Source organism: Delphinus delphis, chromosome 1, assembly GCF_949987515.2.
Source record: "Delphinus delphis chromosome 1, mDelDel1.2, whole genome shotgun sequence".
Lineage (NCBI taxonomy): Eukaryota > Metazoa > Chordata > Mammalia > Artiodactyla > Delphinidae > Delphinus > Delphinus delphis.
In genome coordinates this window covers 57,243,519-57,263,290 of record NC_082683.1, presented here as the reverse complement: position 1 = coordinate 57,263,290, position 19,772 = coordinate 57,243,519, and the positions used below count along the sequence as shown (strand labels likewise).

The window sequence follows — 19,772 nt, the reverse complement described above, 5'->3', positions numbered from 1 at the left end:
ATTCAAAAACTCTGGGTGACCACTCTTGCTAGGTGCCATGAAATACATTGGTGAATAAAACAGACTATCCCTCCTCTCATGGAACTAAAGGATACAGACAAAAAAGTTAAACAAACATATAATTACAAATTGTGTTAGGTATAAAGAAAGCATTGAATGGGGTACAGTGGTTTATAAAAGCTGATTAGGGGCCAGGAAAGGCCATTCTGAGGAGGGAATATTAAGCCCAGACTTGAGAGGATAAGGAGCCAGACGCAGAAAGCACATACCAGAGAGTGGGAATGCGCTGAAAAGCCTTGAAGTGTGAAAACAAACAGCACATCTAAGAACAAAAGCAACTAGTGTAGCTATAGAACTAGTGTAGTAAAGGGATAAAGGACCATATCATGTAGGTGGCCTTGCTGGCCAGGGAAAGGAGTCTGGATTTTCTTCTGGTGTAACAGGAAGCCACTGAAGAGCTTTTTAAATAGAAGGCTGATATAAATTGATTTATATTTTGAAAAGATCATCATAGTTGCTGTGGTAATATATTGGAGAGAAGAGTGGTAAAAGAGGACATGAAAAATCAGTTAGGAAGCTACTGTAATAGTCTAAGCTAAAAATGATGGTGACCTGGGCTTGAGGGTAGCAGCAGAGATGGAACAAGAGCCAGATAAGAGATATTTCTGGATAGAAATGATAGGTTTATTTAGGAACGGATATTGAGAATGAAGAAAGATGACTCCCTGGTTTCTGACTCAGGCAACAAGGTAAACAGTAGTACCATTTTCTACTGAGATGGAGAATACAGGGAAGAAACAGGCAGAGGAAGGAGAACATCAATCAATAATTCTGTTTAGACATTTAAAATGTAAAGATGTCTACTGAGATATCCAAACAGAAATGTCAAGCAGGTGGTTAGATAAACAAAACTGGAGACAGGGAATAGGTTAATGCTAGAAAAATAACTAAGAAATACTGAGCATACACAGACACCATGGGATTAAATGAGATCAACCACCTAGCTTAGCAGTGTCTAAACTTGGTGTGCACACTTGGTGAAGATGTAGATTTGAGCCCCCCCGCCCCGCATTCTGATTCAGTGTGCCTGGGAGAGAGGCATACAAATGCACATTTCTTAGTGAGTCCATGAGTGATTGTGATGCAGCTGACCCTCATATTGTATTCTGAGGAGCACTGATCTACAGACAGAAGAAAACACAACCCAGAACTGAGAACTGGGAAATTCCGAATCGAATCCTTGAGGAAAGCAAGACGAGTCTACAAAAGACACTGAAGAGGAACAAGGAGATCGGGAAAACGACAGTGGGTGCTCTAAAATTCAAAAAAAAGAAGGGAATAGTAAATTGTGTTAATACCTCTGAGAGTTAAGTAGAGAAAAAAGCGACCAAAGGATATAACAATAAAATCACTGGTTATCTTGATAGGAAAGGGGCAGAGACAATCTAGAGCACTTTATGGAGTAAGCAGGAAATGAGGAAGACGATGACAACTCATAAGTTTTGCTTCTGAAGGGGAGTAAATAAAAGGTGCAGTAATTGGGGGAAGGCAGAAGGTATGTAAGAGGAAATTTAGTACCCTTTTTTATATATTTTTGACCCAATATCTGTGATGTTTTACCAAAGTAACTACTGAATTCTAATTCACATAATAAAGTTCTTTTTAAAAAATTTCCAACTTTAAATTATCCCACCTATGACCACATAAAATTTTTCAGTATTGATTATATATAATACCACTTTCCCCAAAATAAAGTAGAGAACTAAAATTTAGTGTTTCCTCTCTCCACAAAAAAGTTATAACCACTTCATTCTCTAGCTCTTATTGTTATTTACCCTTGCAAGATCCTCTATTTCAGAACTGAAGTTTGTTTCTCCTTCCATCATTTCTTCCTCTTCTAATGTGCGTTCATCATCAAAATCATGAACCAGCATGTCAGCTGATGGATCAAATTCATGGTCATCTGATGTTGCTGAACCTCCTGGTAAAGAATATTTTAAACAGTTTGGTAAACCAAATTATGTGTATCTTATTAATATTAATTTAATGTATATGTTATCTGAAGCTGGATATGTCAAGTAAAAGTACGAGGGAAAAGCTATGCACAAAAGGCTATGCACGGGAAGTATTATTTGTTGTTTTCTAAAATTCTTGCCCTTACTTATCACCCCCCACAAAATATCTTCTTTAAGGATTATTTTTTACCCTGTTTCACTTCTATATATTTACAGTGACAACCGCAAAACGGGGAGGAGGTGGGGGGAATGTTTGAAGAGTACTGTAATCTTCCAACAAAACGTGAGTTGTAAATAATAAATGGTCATATCAAATAAGAATGATCTTTTGTGTGAGAAAAGTCAATTCGTAATCAATTGATTGACATTTAATAGAACCAATGAGTATGAATATACAGTCATGTGAAATACACAATCATCTGAATACACAGTCTAATGAAAATACAGCTGAACTCAAATATTATTTTATCACATATCCACGAAAATATATTCTAATATAAAGGTAGTTGTCCTTAACTTAGTTGAAATAACTCAAAGATAGAGTATAAAAAGCAAAGTTTATTAAAATTACATACAAAACTCTTACGAAAGGCATTAAAAATAATCCAGTAGGTAACTTGTATAAGCTAATCTATTTTTAGCCTTGTGGCTGGAGAATACTGCTGTACTCAATAGGGTCAAAACTTGTAATAGGCGATAGCAAATGCTGGGCATATATAGTCTATAAACTATCCCCACATTTGGCTATTGCCAAACCTGGACTTAAGTTTACAAAAGCATTGTTAACTAATAAACAAATGAGTTACTTAACACTAAAAAAAACAAAAACAATTAGCAATTTATTTTTATCAATTTAAAATGTTAAAGGTTATATTACCTTTATATATACCTACCCTTCTATTTCACTCCATTAAGAAAACCAATAAGTAAAACAGAGATATAGAGGCTGATTTCTTGAAAAATCAGACAATTAGGAATAAGGGGCACCAAAACTCCAGGGTTCTTGTTACCTCACAATATTTTCTTATGTGCCAAATACTATGCTTAAGCACTTCACATACATTATCTCATTTAATCTTCAAACAATCCTATGAACAAAAAACAAAAACTTGAGGCCCAGAGAGTTTAAATAGCATGTTTAAACTCACAGAGCCAGTAGGTGCCAAGAATGGAATTTTAATCCTGGTTCTGCCAATTCCAATGCCTTTGCTTTTACTGTGCTTCCAAGGCTCCTGTAAGCCCGAGTTTCAGAAGCAGTAGATATTCTGCCTCAAAGAATACCTGAAAAGAGCCTATGTTCACAAAGATGAGTAAACTGCAAGCTAGGTCAGATGGCAAAGCACTGAGAAGTCAGTATGCTCTCTGAGGAACATAACAAAATATTGATATTAAATATAAAATAACTAAATATATAATTGCTAAATCAAGTATTATCTTGTTATAATACAAATGAGTTATCAGAGTTTTAGAATGATTTATAAAATAAAAACACTTAAGAAATTATATTACTTTAATTTCTTCTGGAAATTAAGAAGAATGTGGCATAATTTTAGTAGGGGATCTTAGTACTAGGTGAGGGACCTTAGTACTAGGTGAGGGACTAGACACAAGCATTCTGTAAGAGCAGTTTGAGAATCACTAATTTAGTTGTTGCTTCTTTGTCCCAATCATTCTTCCTTCTTTCTGAGTTTTCAATGGAAATGTCCCAAAACTTTTCGGTTCACACAGCAATCTTCTAGGACACTTAGTCAATAATTATGTATTCCTACAGATGTTGCTATATTTTTCTTCACCCTTGTTTTAGTTGACTTCTTTTTACCTTGTTCTTTGAGACCAACTAACCATCCTATTCCTTTCTGTTAATCACTAAGGCCCAAGATTAGGCTATCTCCTAGGGAAAAGAATCCCAAAAGTAAATTATTAGGGTTAGGGAGTCTGGTGCTTTGTGTAAGTATTTTGCTTCAGAGTTAAGGCTAGTATCACTGTTCCGTCATAGAATTCCATCCTACTGCAAAATCACTAAAAAGTACCTTACATCTTTGCAAAGACTCAAAAGATAAATTCAGTTTATAATACATCACGTGCACTCATCATTTTATTACCTTCCCTCCCCTAAATCCTCACCTCTAATGGCTACTAGATGTAACTGGTTTACATTGGTGGAGTCTATAGACAAACCATTTAGGCTGGGTCACATGACTACTATTATTAGCATCAATTCCAAAGTATAGATGTTACAAAGGACACAGCCTTTCACCAGTGGACCAAAAATTTTTTTACATTAAGTTTTTATTCCTAATTTTTTCTTAATTGCCTACAATTATTATTACTTAAAACAATAAACATTTCCTTGGACAGAAGCCTGATACTACAAATAATAAAATCTAAAAATAACTTTCTTAATTTACAACAACACTCATTTGTTGAATCTTTTATTTTACCTTTCCCTCTCTCATATGCGCTAACAGTATTTTTCTCAAATACTCTGAGTTTCCTATACAATCAAATATCTCTAAGCAGTTAATGTTTCCTTTTTAAAAATACACTTCAAATATACTTCAAATCAAACAGCAAATAAAAACTACACAAAATACATGTGGCAATTCATTAAAAAAAAAGAGAGAAAGAGAGAGAGAGAAGAAACCCACAAATAGTCACGAGGTTGAACTCACAGCAGCCTCACCTGTACCTTCATGGGCAGTCAAATATTTCATCCATTTCTTTTTCCCCAGAGAAAAGAAGCATTCAGAAGAAAAGCAAGTCAGATGATAGTCTAACTCCTCTAACCTTTATGTAACTAATAGGCCAAATGTTAGTCGAACAGAGATTATAAAAAATATAGAAAATACTTACCGGGACTTGAAGACTCAACAGATGGCTGAGTGGGGGAGAAAAGAACAAAAATTAGCATCTTTGTGTAGTAAATCTTTATAAACATTACAGGAATTATTCAATGACTGATATAAACACCAAAAACTATAGTTACGTTTTAATGTCTGAATTGTCTAAGACAAACTAAAACTTCCCATATAATCCTTTCTCTGACATTATGTTAACTTAAACATAGAGAAAAATCTAAAACGTTCCTAAATCTAGAAGCAAAGACAATAACGTGGAATTAGATTCAGATTTTAAAGGCAAACATGTATCTCATAATATATGTGGTTCAAGAGATATGATTCTAGATCCTGGAATTCTCTAAAATATTATTTCCTTATCAATCAGGGAAAACCCAAGGTTTGTTATCAAGCTGGTCTCTGGCTTAAAATGAGTGTGAGAAGGGAGGCAGAAACAATTTAAAACGTTGTTTAAAATAAAAATTTCGTTGTAAGAAAGCAGAAGGAAAAATTTAAGTGTTACTTCAGCACCAGACAGTACATTAGGTTAACTTTACTAACACAAAACATACTTCTAAATTACCACAGAATTAACAACCTTTCATGCTCAAATCTGGGAAGGTTATCTAATGGAAGATCACAAAGATTCCCAATTATAATGTTCCTTCTACTGTACCATTCTACCTCTCATAAATTTAACCACAAGCATCTGGAAAATTTAAAGATAAAATTGTTAGCAATTTATTTTAGTGTTATCACCACTTGACAGTCTGTGGCTGTGTTTTATCTTAATTCACAATTATAAACAAGTCATCTGCAAACATCAACTCCTACAAATTCAATAATAGAAATTCAAAAGATGCCTCAAATGACATAAACTTTATAACTGAAACCTTGCCTATTCATTTCAAGCTATCTATTTCATGCTCATTAGAAGTCAGAGATGCTGGAAGTCCAAAAGCACTAGCAAAAAGATAGAGATATTCTAGTGTTTTCCTTCTTTCTACTAAGAAGTGGGGCAGAGAGGCAAGAACAAAATTGAAATGAGCAAAGTGCCCGATTTTTCAAAAGCTAGGCATCTAAGACAAATTCTTATAAGGTGTTAAAAGTCCATTTTGAAAACTGTCCACATTATGCTATTGCAGTAAGTATGCCATTCTAGAGTCCATGTGGTGACTTAGATTGTTTTGAGGCATACTTTTTCAAGGGTCCTATTTTTTCCTTTTAATTCTTACAAAAGAATGGTTCTTGCCTACAGCATTGTCTCATTCTAACAAAAGACCAACAGTGTTCAGTATTATATATTTTCAAGTGTCACACCACCATCTTTACTTAAAAGTCACTCTGCCACAACAGAGTGAAAACAGTGCTACTGTTCAATTTGGTTCCTCCAATGGGAAGCTGTAGAGCAGGGTAACAAAGAATGTAACCATAAAAAGGGTTTTTAGCTTGCTTAACATCTTTTGAACAGTTATACACTTCTAGCTCAAAATAGATTTAACCACCACACAAATTATTACACAGCAAATCAGTATTTTAAAATATTAATCCACTTCTACTTCATACTTTATTTCCTAAGTTTAAGCACAACCTCTGTTCAAGGCTACAGCAAAGTTAATGACTATCTTCATCTGGTCCCAGGTTCACTATCCACAGAGTAGCCTTACAATGCTGTTTTTCCTTTTTCGTAAACTTCTGAAATTGGTTTGCATGGCATAAACAAAAAGAACCCAGGACTTCTTTCAAATTAGCTAAAAAGAAATAGCTCTTTGAGCATCTGGTTCTTTTTGAACACTTCAATAATTATTCCGCTTAACAATCTTCTGATTAAAAAGGCTGATTAAAAATAAGTTATTCTACTGAAGAATAAAAGGTACATTTTCCCTGATGTTATTACATACTGGCAATAACAGATACTGAATTGCGACTGGCGTCTGTATTTGTATTTGTAAGACGCCTCAGACTGCGCTAAATGCCAATAGACACCACACTGATTGTTGTTTTACTGGTAAATAGTTACCACTTTAATGTTCTGAAAAAGGCCTGAAATATCTTCCATTTATTAAGATACCAAATGTTTAGAGGACTGATAGCATTTGTAAGTATAGCTGGCATAAGGTAGAACACTCAGTGCTCAAAGATAGCACTAATCATATTATGTAAGACATACTAGAATGTTTTAAAACCGTGATTTGATGGATGGTATATCTAGATTAGAACTGGGGGAGGGGAAGTAGGAATGGTTTGCCTATAGATACATATTTTAGTATTCCATGTTCAAAATAAAATTCTACTGTATCAGTTTGATGAAGATGGGAGACCGGTTTCCTGAAAGTTAATTATATCCAATTAAATCAAAGATGAGCTTCTTGAAAACAGGCATTTGAAAATAGTGTATACTGTAAACATTACTTTTGTCCAACCAACAAACTAAATGATTATCTTTCAAATGAAATATGAGATTAGTATAACACAGAAAACTTTAGTATGAAATGAGGGCATTTTTTATTTAGGTATTTAAAAGAACAACAGAACCAGCTTATGTTCATAGAGCACTACATATTTTCAAATGCATAAGGTTACCTGATCATAAACCTGACAATAAAACCTGCCCCACCTACCTCATTTTATAGATTAGCAAACCCAGGGAGATAAACTAACTTGATCAAGGTTCCACAGTGGGTAGTGAAGGTAAAGCCTAGGATCTGATTCCTTCTATACTTCCCATGGAAACAACTATGTTAAAAAAAAAAAAAATTATCTTTACCTCTCTCCTCCTTACTTTCTCTTTCTTTTTAAAATGGCTTTCATCTATCCAAAGCATGTTTAAAAATGTGACTGCAAGTTGTCATCTGTCATGTCAGACTCTTATTTATGTCACATTAGGAACTGGTATCTCTAACAATACCCTCCAGAAAAACCTGCAACATCTACCGTTAATGACTACAGTAAATTAGAAAGGAAGAAGGAGGGGAAAAATAAAACTAAAGCTAAACAGGTAATCATTTGTAGCAATACCTATTTTTAGCAAAAGCTCAAATTATAAAATGTAAGCAGTAAAGAAAATTTTTACATTGGGGATTAAAATGCACTTAAAATGCACTCATACATTACTGGCAGAAGTATGAGTTAGTTTAAGCATTCTGGAGATCATCTTGCCAACATGAACTTACCCTACTGATATGCCTAAAACAGCACACCAAGATACATGTATATCATGTATCACCACAAAGTTGTCTATAGCAAAGAGTTGGGAAAAAATTTAAGTCCATCCTTTAACTAGTTAGAAATGAAATATAGTTTTTTCCAAGCAATGGAACATTATTAATCCATTAAAAAGAATGAGACAGTTCTGTTTCTGTTGATTGAGAAAAAAATGCTAAAAAGAAATATATATGTATATATAGGTACATGTATCTGGATAAACAAACAGCTATGTTAGGAGTAAAAAGCAAAGTATAGAGGAGAGAGTAAATTGGGCTGGAATATACATAAAAAGTTTTCCCCCAAAAGGATACACAAGAATCTGTTAACAACAGTTACCGCTAGAGTATGGGTGGCAGAAAGAAGGCTTTTTTCATTTTATACCTTTCTGTACTGTTGGAATTTTTTAACCACTTGCAAGCATTACTCTTTGTTTTTTAAAAAGGAAGTCAGTAAAGACTATCTCGTGGAATTATGAGCTATTTTCACTTTCTTCCTTTACTTTTAGATTTTCAAGAAAACCTAGTATTTGCCTTTTTTTTCTTTTTTAACAAGTCTGTATAATTTTGAAAAATAACCTAGTTTTCTTTTAGGTACATAATTGTTTTATCTGAGATGGAAAACACTAGAGAGACAGAATATGAATAGGCTAAATCAAATTAAAGAATGAACTCTGTTAACTTTTATAGCAACTTTTATACTGTCACCCATATATATGATTCAGTTGATCAAGCTGCTAATAATTGTAAAACATTCAATGCCTCAGATTTGTTCAAATGTTTTTCTTCTGTATTTTTCTAGACCATGGTAAGAAATATCCCATATACCAGAAAACTGCAAACTGAGAGATAAAAGATCAACTAACTAGAATATCACCATTACTAAAACATAAATAAATAAGGTAGTAAAAACATGAAGTAGTCATTAGACTCTTTTATCCCAGGCAATCAAGAGCGTATTTTTCAGTAAGTATAACTGTCCTAATTGTTCCCCTCAAACGAATTCCACCACCATTTAAGTATTATTACCACCTACTTAGTAATGCAGACACTGAATCACAGATTCTCACCGGGATGAAGACAGACAGGAGTTTAGGGCCTACTCCAGGGTGGAGAAGGCAGGGAGACTGTGCCAGGGCCCACCATCTCTCTTCCTCCATACACAATTAAATCACTTAACTTTGCTGTTGGTTAACAAAGCCTTGGAGTTAAAACTAGCAAGTTTACCACAGTAGTAGTAATGCAGAGGATGAACTGCTATTACTCAGCACTAGGAATTCAGAGACCTACTAGGTTCCAGTCTTAATTGTGCCACAAACGGCACCATCTAGGACAAATTGCGTAAGCTCTCTGCTCAGTTTCATCTTCCCTTAGATGAAAAGATTTAGATTTCTTCAAGTTTAGTTCAATTTCCTTTGAGATCTAAGTTCTTTACTTTTATTATGAATTGCTCAAAAGACATAAACACTACTGAGGAGTACTTAGCTCCATGGATGGGATATGTTTAAGATTCTTCTAAATTTTTTTTTAAAATCTAGGGCTACTGGGAAAAAAAGATCTCAATGTGCAAAAAGCTTTTGGGGGTTGCTACTTTATGAATTTCATATCTACATAAACCTAATTATACAAGTCATTCTAAGCCACGGCATAAGTCGAACAGAATGGGTCCCAGCAACAACTGGTATGTGAACTTAATCACTGCAATGAATTTGCAAATCTTTTGAAATATACAGGGACTCCATCTGAACTTTATGCAATAAATTTCTATATAGCTGATTACCTTTTACGAAGAAACACTGAAGTTTCACTGGCAGTGTTGTATTTCTGAATTATTTGGGAAAATGATTAGTCTCAAGAATTCTCTAAAAGAAATTCACTTCTGTATTTCCCAACTAATCTTTCCTACCTTATCAAGCACTTTGACTATTACTCCTTCTGAATTAAGCTTTTTAAGACTTTCATGCATTGGTGTTAAGCACTTTGGATAATTCCTTAATAGCTCTGTAAGTATAAACACCAAAAAAAGGTTTTTTTTCATTAGCAGTTTTAAGGCCTAAATTCATTGCAGTAAAACAAGTTTTGTTTAGAGTAGAAATTAACACTATCAAGAACAGCAGTCAAGATGATCCCATTTCCTTAAGAAACAAAATTCAAATACCCTTGAAAAATGCTAAACAGGGAGTCTGTTTTTAAGAGAAATGGACAGATTGGATAGTGAATAAATAAGATTATGTATTATTTTTGGAAATACTAAAATACTTTAAACTAATACAGAATAGCAAATCCATTAAATTTTCTTCTCTTTATGAGACAACAATATGGCCTAGGTGAAAAGACAGGTCTTGCACTATGCTGTGGCTTTTTTTCCTTGAAAAGGAAGTCCCTTATGTGTTTACAAACTCTGAAATAAAAAACAAATTGTTCATTCCCAAAGGTCTATTCACCACATTCCTTATAAAACCTAAAGGATCGCCTATTTCTTCCTCTTATTCTCTCTCTCATTGCCTTTGTAAAACTGCCACTGCCCTGTAATTTCCTTCCTTTAAGTGTGACTAGGAGAGCCTCCTTTTGGAAGGTTGATTAATAATTTTAAGAGATAATAAACAATGAGAAATATTACCAAAAAGTATTAAGAAAGGGAGCATATGCTATTACTTCTGTATACATTAAGTATGTTTTTAACGTTACTACAATTTTAATAAGCATTAAACACATACTTACTATTATGGACTAAGATGATCAGATCAAGTATGAAAAATTAGTGTTTTGTATTCACATCTAAAGCAAATTGTATTTAAGAATTAAATATTTTTCTGGAGAAACAAGGTCAGGGTCATTCTATGTAGGAAACAACAACAAAAAAGCACAGAAGCATAATACCTACATTTTTCTCTGGAAACTTATTTCTTCAATAACCCGTTTTCCCCTCAGATTTATCAAATAAACACATACTGTCACTTTGCGCTTAGTGTTATTCTATCAGTTAGTGTCAATACTCAGGTCTATTTAACCAAAAGTGCAAGAGCACGGCATTTGAATTATTTTACCACATGCTTTGTATTGGCAGCATAAAGAATGAATCTCCTGAGCGTTCACATAAAAGTAAAAGCACTCTATAATATAAAACAAGCATTTCTCCTTATCTAATTTTTAAAATGACCAGTCTCTAAAATCATTCTAAAATTTTTTTTTTATTCTAGATTTTCTGTAGGAGATGAAGGTTCCTCCGCTCTTCCTCCAAATTCACTATAAATAAAACCATCTACAAGTAATGGAGGAATATAAAAGATGAATTTTTAAGATACCAGGTCACTAAAAAAGTGCACTGAAAACAAAATTCAGGGTTTTTTTCTCCCTGAAACTGAACTATCCATGTGTTCCTACAGAATATGAGAGTTCCATTCTCCAAATGATGTAATGTTTAAGCAAACTAAAACATACACTTGAAACTATTAGGAAATGACCAGTGGCTCAAAATACTGCTTTTCTTCTCTTACATGAATGCAACCATCTTTAATTTCTAAAACAAATAAAATGTTAAAATGCTTTTATTTACATATTAAGTTTTCAGTGTGGTAGGCAGTTAAAATTTCTGAGTAAGCTTTTAAATTTAAATTTCACCGTATTTTCATACGCTAAGATATTTTCCTTCAGTAATATCTTGCTTTAAAATATGACTACAGAACTTAAAGCTCAAACCATTGTGAGCAGCACCACGAGGCAAGAAACCACATCTCCTATTACAACACACTGCTGCTTATCTAATGGGCATGGGATCCAATGAAGACTATTTGACAAAATATATGTAAATCCAGCTACACAGAACCCCTTCCCCTGTTACATATGAAGGAAAGAATCACTTAAGAACCTCATCAAGGCTAAAAACCTTTCAGCCCAGTGAAATAAATCCAGTCACATTTAAGTGAAATACAAAGAACTATGTTTTCTCCAACTCATAATTTCTTGAAATACAATTATTTAACCACAAAGAGCAAAAGAAATTGAAATAAATCCTAAGATCTAAATTTAGTTTTAAATCAGAATATTGAATTTTTAAAAATAATACTGGCAGCAATCAATCCTGCTACAGTAAAATCTCTTCCTCTTTTAATAGCAAATACTCCAAGACATAAATATAAAGTCAGTTTCCATAAAGGGGAAGGAGCACCCTAAGAGCCACTCCAGAAAACTGTTTAAGCTTTAGGTCTCTCCACTCAACAGGTACATGAAAAGGCCTCCAAATTAAGATTCTTTTCCATAACCTATGTTTCTGTATTCCAAGGTTTTAAAAGGAGAAATTATGGTACTGATAAGTGTACTCACCATTGACTTCATTTAGCAAATAATGAAGACAAAAACTGGGGTTGGATGATAAATAAAATTACCTACTTCCTGAATCTGTTTTTAGGTGCCTCTGAGACTATGAAAATGGTAATTCTCACATGAATAAAAATGGCTTTATCAACATTTAGAGTGGCTGTACTCAAAGAAGACATAAAAGTCCAAATATATCACCTCTTGAACTCCAGCGAGTAAAGGACAGCGAAATTCTTCAGACGGTAAGGGGAAAAAACGTGTTTAAAAAAAAATCAAATATTTAAAGGTTTAAATCAAAGGGAAAAATTTAAATCTCCAGTAGCATATACTAAATTCAAATTAATCGAGAGAGGTTATTTGCCCACCGATCTGAGGCCCCAAAATGTAAAACAACTGCCACCGAAAAAGGGGGCTTTGGCAACTCTTTTACTAGAAAAAGAGCAAACGGGGGAAAAAAATTTTTTCCCTAAGGGGTAAAAAAACTGGAAGAGAAAGAAGACAAGAATAGACAGCCTAGATTTGCAAGGGGGGTAAATGCCTGGAAAGTGATGGGGGGTAAGAAAGGGAGAAAGCAACTCTTCTGAAACGTAAAGAGAGTAAAAGAGGTTCTCCGGTGGGGGGGAAGGGGAATGTTTGAAGAAATGGGGAGACTCCCCCAACCTAGAGGGATGGATTGCGGAAGACCAGGTTTATTTCTCCACGCTCATCTGGTCACCATCTAGAAAATTACAGAGTTAATCAAAGGCCGTTTTCCCCAACACAGGCAGAATGTCAGTAGCAAACCGACAAGGGTGACGCGGAAGGGCGCAACAGCATCTCGGCTAGGGAAGGAAGAAACTTCGCAAGAAGAGGAAGCAGCAGCTCCTCTCTTGGCCCCTAGCACCGGCCGGCGAAGTTGCACCACAGGCGCCCCAGCCCCGCGGGCGCCCCCTCCCCCTCGCCCCTCTCCGTACGCACGGCTACGCAGCCCTCGATCCTTCAAAGTGCCCCCCGAAGTCCAACTACGCCTCCGCTTCCTCCTGCCCCCGGACCCATCCCAACTAAGTTCCAACGGAAAGCTCCCGCCCAGAGCGCGGCCTGTTCCGGACAACAGGTGGGCAGTGGCGCCAGCAGGGCTGGGCCTCCCCTAGCCAGGCCCACTCCACTCCTCCCCGGCCCGGACCTGGGGGCGCCCGGCTCCGGGACGGGGAGGGGGAGCTCACTCCCTTACCTCCGCCATATTTGCCGTACTGACGGGTCACATCTCCGCGGCGGCCGCAGCTGGGTCACGGCCAGAACCCGGATGTAAGACTCGGCAACGGGACTCCAGCCGCCGCCGCCACCGTCTCTGCCGCTCCCGCCGCCGCTGCCTCGGCGGGAACGCGCAGGAGCCGCCCGAGCGCGCCCACCACACCCCACTCCGCCCCCTCGCGGCGCCCGGGCTGAGCTGGACTAGAGGGAAAAGGCCGGAGCGCGCGCGCGCGGCCCCGAGGCAGCCCTCCCCCGGAGGAGCGCAGAGGAGGCGGAGCCAAGGTGGGTGTGGGGGGAGGCGGGCATCTTCGTGCCGGGCGCCTGCCCTAGCGGATCCGCGACTCCAGCCCGGGAGAGGGCTCTAGTGACCAGAGAGGTCGAGGAAACTAGCCAAACTAGCCGCGTCCTGCCTTCATATCGCAGGGGAAAAGATACGATACATTTCACATGTAGGCTTTTTTTGAAGTGCATTTGTTAGAAAACGGATGTTGCTGTGATACAACAGCTGCAACTAGTGCGCTTTGAAAGCGGTTATCCCTTGACAGATATTTCTCTCGGTTCTTTCCCTACAGGAACTGTAAAATCCCATGTACCAAAATCTTAGAGGTCACAGCAGAGATTAAGAAAAGGGATTGTGCTAGGTAGACTGCCATCCTCATATATCATTTGCTTTTCCTCACACACCTTCTGCAATGCCAGTAGCAACATAATTGTGCAACGGCTGAATTCTGCACAACTAGAGAAAATTTTTAAATGTGAAATATTGAAAAGCTGCTCTTTAATAGATATAAATAATCTCCGACTCGACTGCATAGATGGAGAACTTGCTTATGTGCAACGCCTGAAATGCCTGCAAGTTAAAAGTTTATTTTAATGTATTGGCCTAGAACTGCCAAGTGGCTTTGGTGACAATTCTGATGACTGCCAGAGCCAATGATTGCAAAATAACAAACATGTTTCACCTCCATTACTAAGGCAGATACTGGGTAATGCAAACGTGATATTAAAACGTGCACTAACACATTTTACCAAACCAGAAGTTAGACAGTCTTATTTCATAAAGACCTGTTTTCCCCCAAATGTTCAAGGGTTCTTCTTATTGCAATTTCAAAAATGACTACCAAAGTCAACAAGTTATATATGAAACTCATTCATTCCCTCCAAATAATGTGATGCCAGCACTGCAATATATTGCATAAACGTGCACGTATACAATTTTTCTTTAAACTGATACTTAACTTACAAGGAATATGGGGAAGTCTGTTTTAAGTTATTTGTATTCCCTTAAAATTCTAGACTCTATTAAGTAGCTTATTTCCAAAGATTCAACATTAACTTGAAATTCTTATGTCCAATAATAATTTGTGCATGAATATTTTGTGCATTTATAGGTATATGAAGTAGCTGCTAAGTAAGGACATTACCTGGTAATATGACAGGAAAAGAGTCCACAGACAGTCTGTAAACCAATTAAACATAAACATCTGATGCACATTTTCTACTGAAAGAAAAGCAAGGGAAAGAAGAGAAAGGAAAACTTTAAGGTTCCCAAATCTACAAACAATTTTTACCATTAACTGTACTGTACAGTATTTTCATTTTATTTTTTTATAATACTTATATAAAAGTGTTTTTCAGGATTCCTTGAGGGAATAAATATTTTAGCATAGGTATACAGTTTCTGAGTTACCCTGTTGAATTACCTTAGTCCTTTGGACTCGAAATAGAAATGACTTTTGTATAAGCCAGTTCATATTCAAACACTTTTCACTTTGAGATGCTTGATGGAAACAGCTGTGAAGGCAAAGAACAATGTATGTGCATAGACCTGAGGTGGGTAAAGATAAGAAAAATAAGGGGCCTAGAGGTAGAAACTCAGGCTTTATAAAACCACTGGTTGAAGGAGAATTATCCATTTAAATACTAAAGCTAATATATGAAATTTAGCGGGTTATCAAAAGGAAAATTAAAAAGTATTGTCAAAATGCAAGGTACAGGAATAACTTGCTTAAGCCTGTTAAATCTTTGATTCTTCAGTTAATTCATCACCAAGAATCCCAATTGTGATAAAGAGCTGGGGATCACGGTCCCTTAAGCTACTGAATAAATAAGCTACTGAATAAATTCTGAAATTGTCAGGAATATCGAGGTCTGGGACGTATTTGAATAGATATCCATCTTACTGATAAATGACTTTTAGGTTTATTAATATTGTGTTATCAATTTTACTATTTTTATGTGGCATTATCGTTTAGGGGAAACATTCCCTCTACATTTTTCTCCTTCCTTTTTTTGTAAATGTGGGTTACATGATTTTTTTTTTTAGGTTCAGATATTCTAAAGGTAAAAAGAAACAGCTCCAATATTGTAAGTCATTGGTAACATTATTATTGAATTCAATATAGTTTTACTCCCCATTTTATTCTAGTGCTATACTTCAAAAATTTTAAGGAGCCATCTTAAGGAAAGCAAATTCTCAAAACGCTTGCTTACCTCTTCAGTATCAAATATGTAAAAATTAACTATTCATTAGTCATAGAATCTTAATGTTGGATGGGATCTTAGAGGTCCTTAGTCAATTTCTACACTGTCTAGGTGGGAATCCCTCATTCTGTTTCCCCACTACCAGGCTTTTCTGCCTAAGCTTAAACACCTCCAATGACTCACTATCTCATGAAAAGGCTGCTCTTCAAAAAAACCTCTAATGTTTGGAACATTCTTCTTTTTAACAAACCAGAATCTACCTCCTTGGTATTTCCACCCATTACCCTGAGTTCTTCAGCACTTTGGATTAATTCAACAGATGTCTTCTTTGTATTCAAATACAAACACTCAATATTTATACTTGGGTCAACAAAAAATAAATCTTTAAAGCCTACTGATACCAGAGGAGCTGAAAACGGGACATTACAGAGTTGAAAGCATGAGAAAATTCACCATTGCCTATGAGCTGTTTAAAATTATTACGGTTTATAATCTTTATTTTGTGATATCCAAAATGGTAGCTGTTAGAATTGTGTAGTAAAACGTTTACAGTTAAGCTAAAAGGTGTGGTTAATTCCAATTATATGTGAGGTTTGTGGCTAATGTCCCAAAACAAAAAAATCACTATACAAAGCCTGAATAAATGCCTCTTTAGCTCCCATTCCCCACCTAAAGGCTTCCTTATTTTCAGGCAAACTAACATTAACTTTTACCACATAAGCTACTCAAAACTGTTATATTGGGAAATTCTTTTTAAGCAATTTACTGCATACTCCATTAAAAAGTTTTAAACAATTTTATAGAGGCTGCAATACACAAACATAATACATACACACTCACACACACACACACACACACACACACACACACACACACGAACCCCTCGAAGTTATTTTGCTATTAACAAAAGCATTTTAAGGTCTCAATTTTTCTTCAGCCAGTATCCCAAACTAACCAATAAGTAACCTGGCAATTTACACATACCTAAGAAATATAACCTTTTATTCAGGACCAATACCTGATTCAAATATAATGTATACAATATAAACATGTTATGCACTTCAAAAAGGTACCTCTCAAAATGCACCAAGAAGGGCTTCCCTGGTGGTGCAGTGGTTGAGAGTCTGCCTGCCGATGCAGGGGACACGGGTTCGTGCCCCGGTCCGGGAGGATCCCACATGCCGCGGAGCGGCTGGGCCCCTGAGCCATGGCCGCTGAGCCTGCGCGTCTGGAGCCTGTGCTCCGCAACAGGAGAGGCCACAGCAGTGAGAGGCCCGCGTACCGCAAAAAAAAAAACAAAAACAAGAACAACAAAAAAAATGCACCAAGAAAACAATTCAGACTCTGGGGCTGTTTGAATGAAATAGATTAAAACAGCACATTCAAAACCCTAAAACCAAATTCTGTATCTAACAATTTTCAGAGTCCATGAGTCCCTTTTGAGATTATTGTGTTAACTATTTCCTTAAATTTTTATTTAAGAGTGACAGGCTACACATGATGTACAGGTGAAAATTTATGGATAACTATACTAATTTGGTTGAAGATAGATAAATGTCAAAAAACTTCACCTATTTTTAAAATGTGCATTTTAGATAAATTGAGTTTTACCTTTACTCTAGCAGGCAAAATGTAGGTTACAAAGCAGTAATGCATTACATTTGGAAGCCCCACATCTATGACAATCAGCATCATCTTTTTGTTAGTTTGATTTTTATTATTAACGCCACCCCAAAACACCTATATAGCCTTCTGGTTCTTCAAAGAACAGTTCTGGTTTTTCTTTTCATAATTTTTACATAAAGAGTTTTATCCAGTGGCTCCATTTTATCAGATTATCACAAACTGATACTTTGATAGTTTTTATATTGTTGACATGTTATTTTTATCTCACCCAAATTCTGGAAATTATTGGCCCATCAGCAGTTCTCAAACACTGGAAGAGTAATATAACATTTATATTACTTGAGGGAGTTTGGACTTTCCCTCCCTTAATCTCCAAGTGTGCCCCTGCCTACCAGCATCACATCCGTCTTGTCTGCATTGAACCTCAACCAGTTGGTTCTTAACCACGTCCGAAACTCAGCCAGGCACTGGGAGAATCGAGCCACCACACCATCTGGATCAAAGGAAAGAGAGCCTCAGTAGTAACGAGACTAGAGACGATGATACTACAAGCTCACCATTCGCCCTGTCTCTAATTTTTAAAAAGACGTCCAGGAATTAGGACAGGAATCCCATGACAATTTTAGAAAAACATTAATGAGTCTTGAGTCATGCAATTTGTAACTGATGATAAAGGAATAAAAGCGATCCAATAAATAGGTCGCCTCATTCCACCCATGATTGAAGAAAGGTTCACTCAAGTCCGGGTCATCTCGTCTAAGCGGCCTCAGTAGACGGGCCAATCTTGGAACTGCATAAGCTTTTCTGCAAAATTAAGAGTTTTAGCGTTGGAAGAAGCTTTAGGTATAACTGGGGCCCCAGAGAGAGGTAGTGACTCGCCCAAGGTCACACAGCAAACGAGGACTAGAGATGGTCTCCAGGCCAGAGATCTTTCCACCAAAAGCTGAAAGAACAAGGCCATTCAAAGACTAGGGAGGCATCTGCCCCCAGGGATACACCCAAGGCCTGGGAAGACCTCATTCCCTCACAACAACACCCTCTTCGAGCTTCTCTTCCCTCCCTCACTCCCTCCGAAAAGGGCCGGTTTGCCCAAGACCCTGCTCACCACAGGGGGCTGCAGTGGGAGCAGGAGCCTTCCCGGGCTGAGACAGAACCCGGAGATACTGCGGAAAAGAAGCGAAGCCACAGCGGGGCGGTCAGCTTGACCCCACCCCGACCGCGTTCCGGGGCCGACTGGAGAAAGGCGGAAGCGGACAAGGCGAAGCGAACTCACTCCGCAGCGGACTCCCAGCGCGCCGCGGACGCCGGGGAAGACTGGCGCCGGCGCCACCGCCACCGCCAAAGCAAAAGACCAGTCTGGGAAGGGGGTGGATGGCGATGCAGAGCTGCGCATGCGCCTTGGGTGGCCGGCGCCACTCCGGGAGGGGAAGCGCGCCCGGCGCGCTCTCTCAGCCCCGCCCCGGAAGTTAAGGGTCTTCCGGGCGGTACTCTGCAGTGGGGGAGGGGAAGCAGAGAAAGGGGACCGAGGACACCTCGGGAGCCCCTCCACCCAAACAGGGCTAGGAGAGGAGAGATGGTTTATGGAGGCTGCACTTACAGCCGCTGCCGCTGCTGCCGCCGCCACCTCCGCTGCTGCCGCCACCGCCTGAAGAAGCCCCATCCATCCGCCTGCAGCCCGGGAGACTCAGAGCCTGGGAGGGGCCTAGGGCCCGGGCCGCCCGCCTCCTTCTTCTAGTCGTCGTCCGGGGCTTGCTCTTGCTCCACCAACCCTCTGTCCTCCCCTCCGCCTCCGCCCTCCTCCTCGGCCTCCAGCCGCCAGCCAACCGCGCGGCCGCTTGTTGAGCCAAGGCTCCACCGTCTCCATGACGCCCGGCAAACATTCCCGTGCCTTAGCCGGAGCCGCTGACGCCGGGGGTTGGGGTACAGGGGCTCCAGAAGCAGCCAGGGAAGGCGGTGGTCGACCACTCCCCACCCAGTCGCCACCATGCCCATCTCTCCGGTAGACAGCCGCAAGCAGCCGAACGTCGGGGTGTAAGTTCCGGCGCTAAAACCTAAGTCCA

At 38.1% G+C, this 19,772-nt stretch overlaps 2 protein-coding genes across 10 annotated transcripts in view; one reads left to right on the top strand and one right to left on the bottom strand.

The window, feature by feature from the left end:
* Positions 1–19,419, bottom strand: part of MIER1 (MIER1 transcriptional regulator) — a 56,338-nt gene extending 36,919 nt beyond the window's left edge. For 2 of the 9 annotated variants that reach the window (XM_060023558.1, XM_060023571.1), the window contains exons 1-5: positions 18,818–19,076; positions 18,105–18,205; positions 15,027–15,103; positions 4,869–4,893; positions 1,836–1,981 (exon numbers count right to left, since the gene is read on the bottom strand). In XM_060023558.1, coding sequence (XP_059879541.1) covers positions 1,836–1,981; positions 4,869–4,893; positions 15,027–15,086 — 231 coding nt within the window. In that variant the 5' untranslated portion in view covers positions 15,087–15,103; positions 18,105–18,205; positions 18,818–19,076. Of the gene's footprint in view, positions 1–1,835; positions 1,982–4,698; positions 4,736–4,868; positions 4,894–13,582; positions 13,790–15,026; positions 15,104–18,104; positions 18,206–18,817; positions 19,085–19,309 lie in introns of those variants that run through there. The other 7 variants (XM_060023541.2, XM_060023548.2, XM_060023601.2 and 4 more) reach the window with 6 other exon arrangements.
* A 277-nt stretch (positions 19,420–19,696) lies between these two features.
* DNAI4 (dynein axonemal intermediate chain 4) overlaps positions 19,697–19,772 on the top strand; it is a 124,586-nt gene continuing 124,510 nt past the window's right edge. Inside the window, exon 1 of the mRNA XM_060023527.1 lies at positions 19,697–19,743. Coding sequence (XP_059879510.1) covers positions 19,697–19,743 — 47 coding nt within the window. The remainder of the gene's footprint in view (positions 19,744–19,772) is intronic.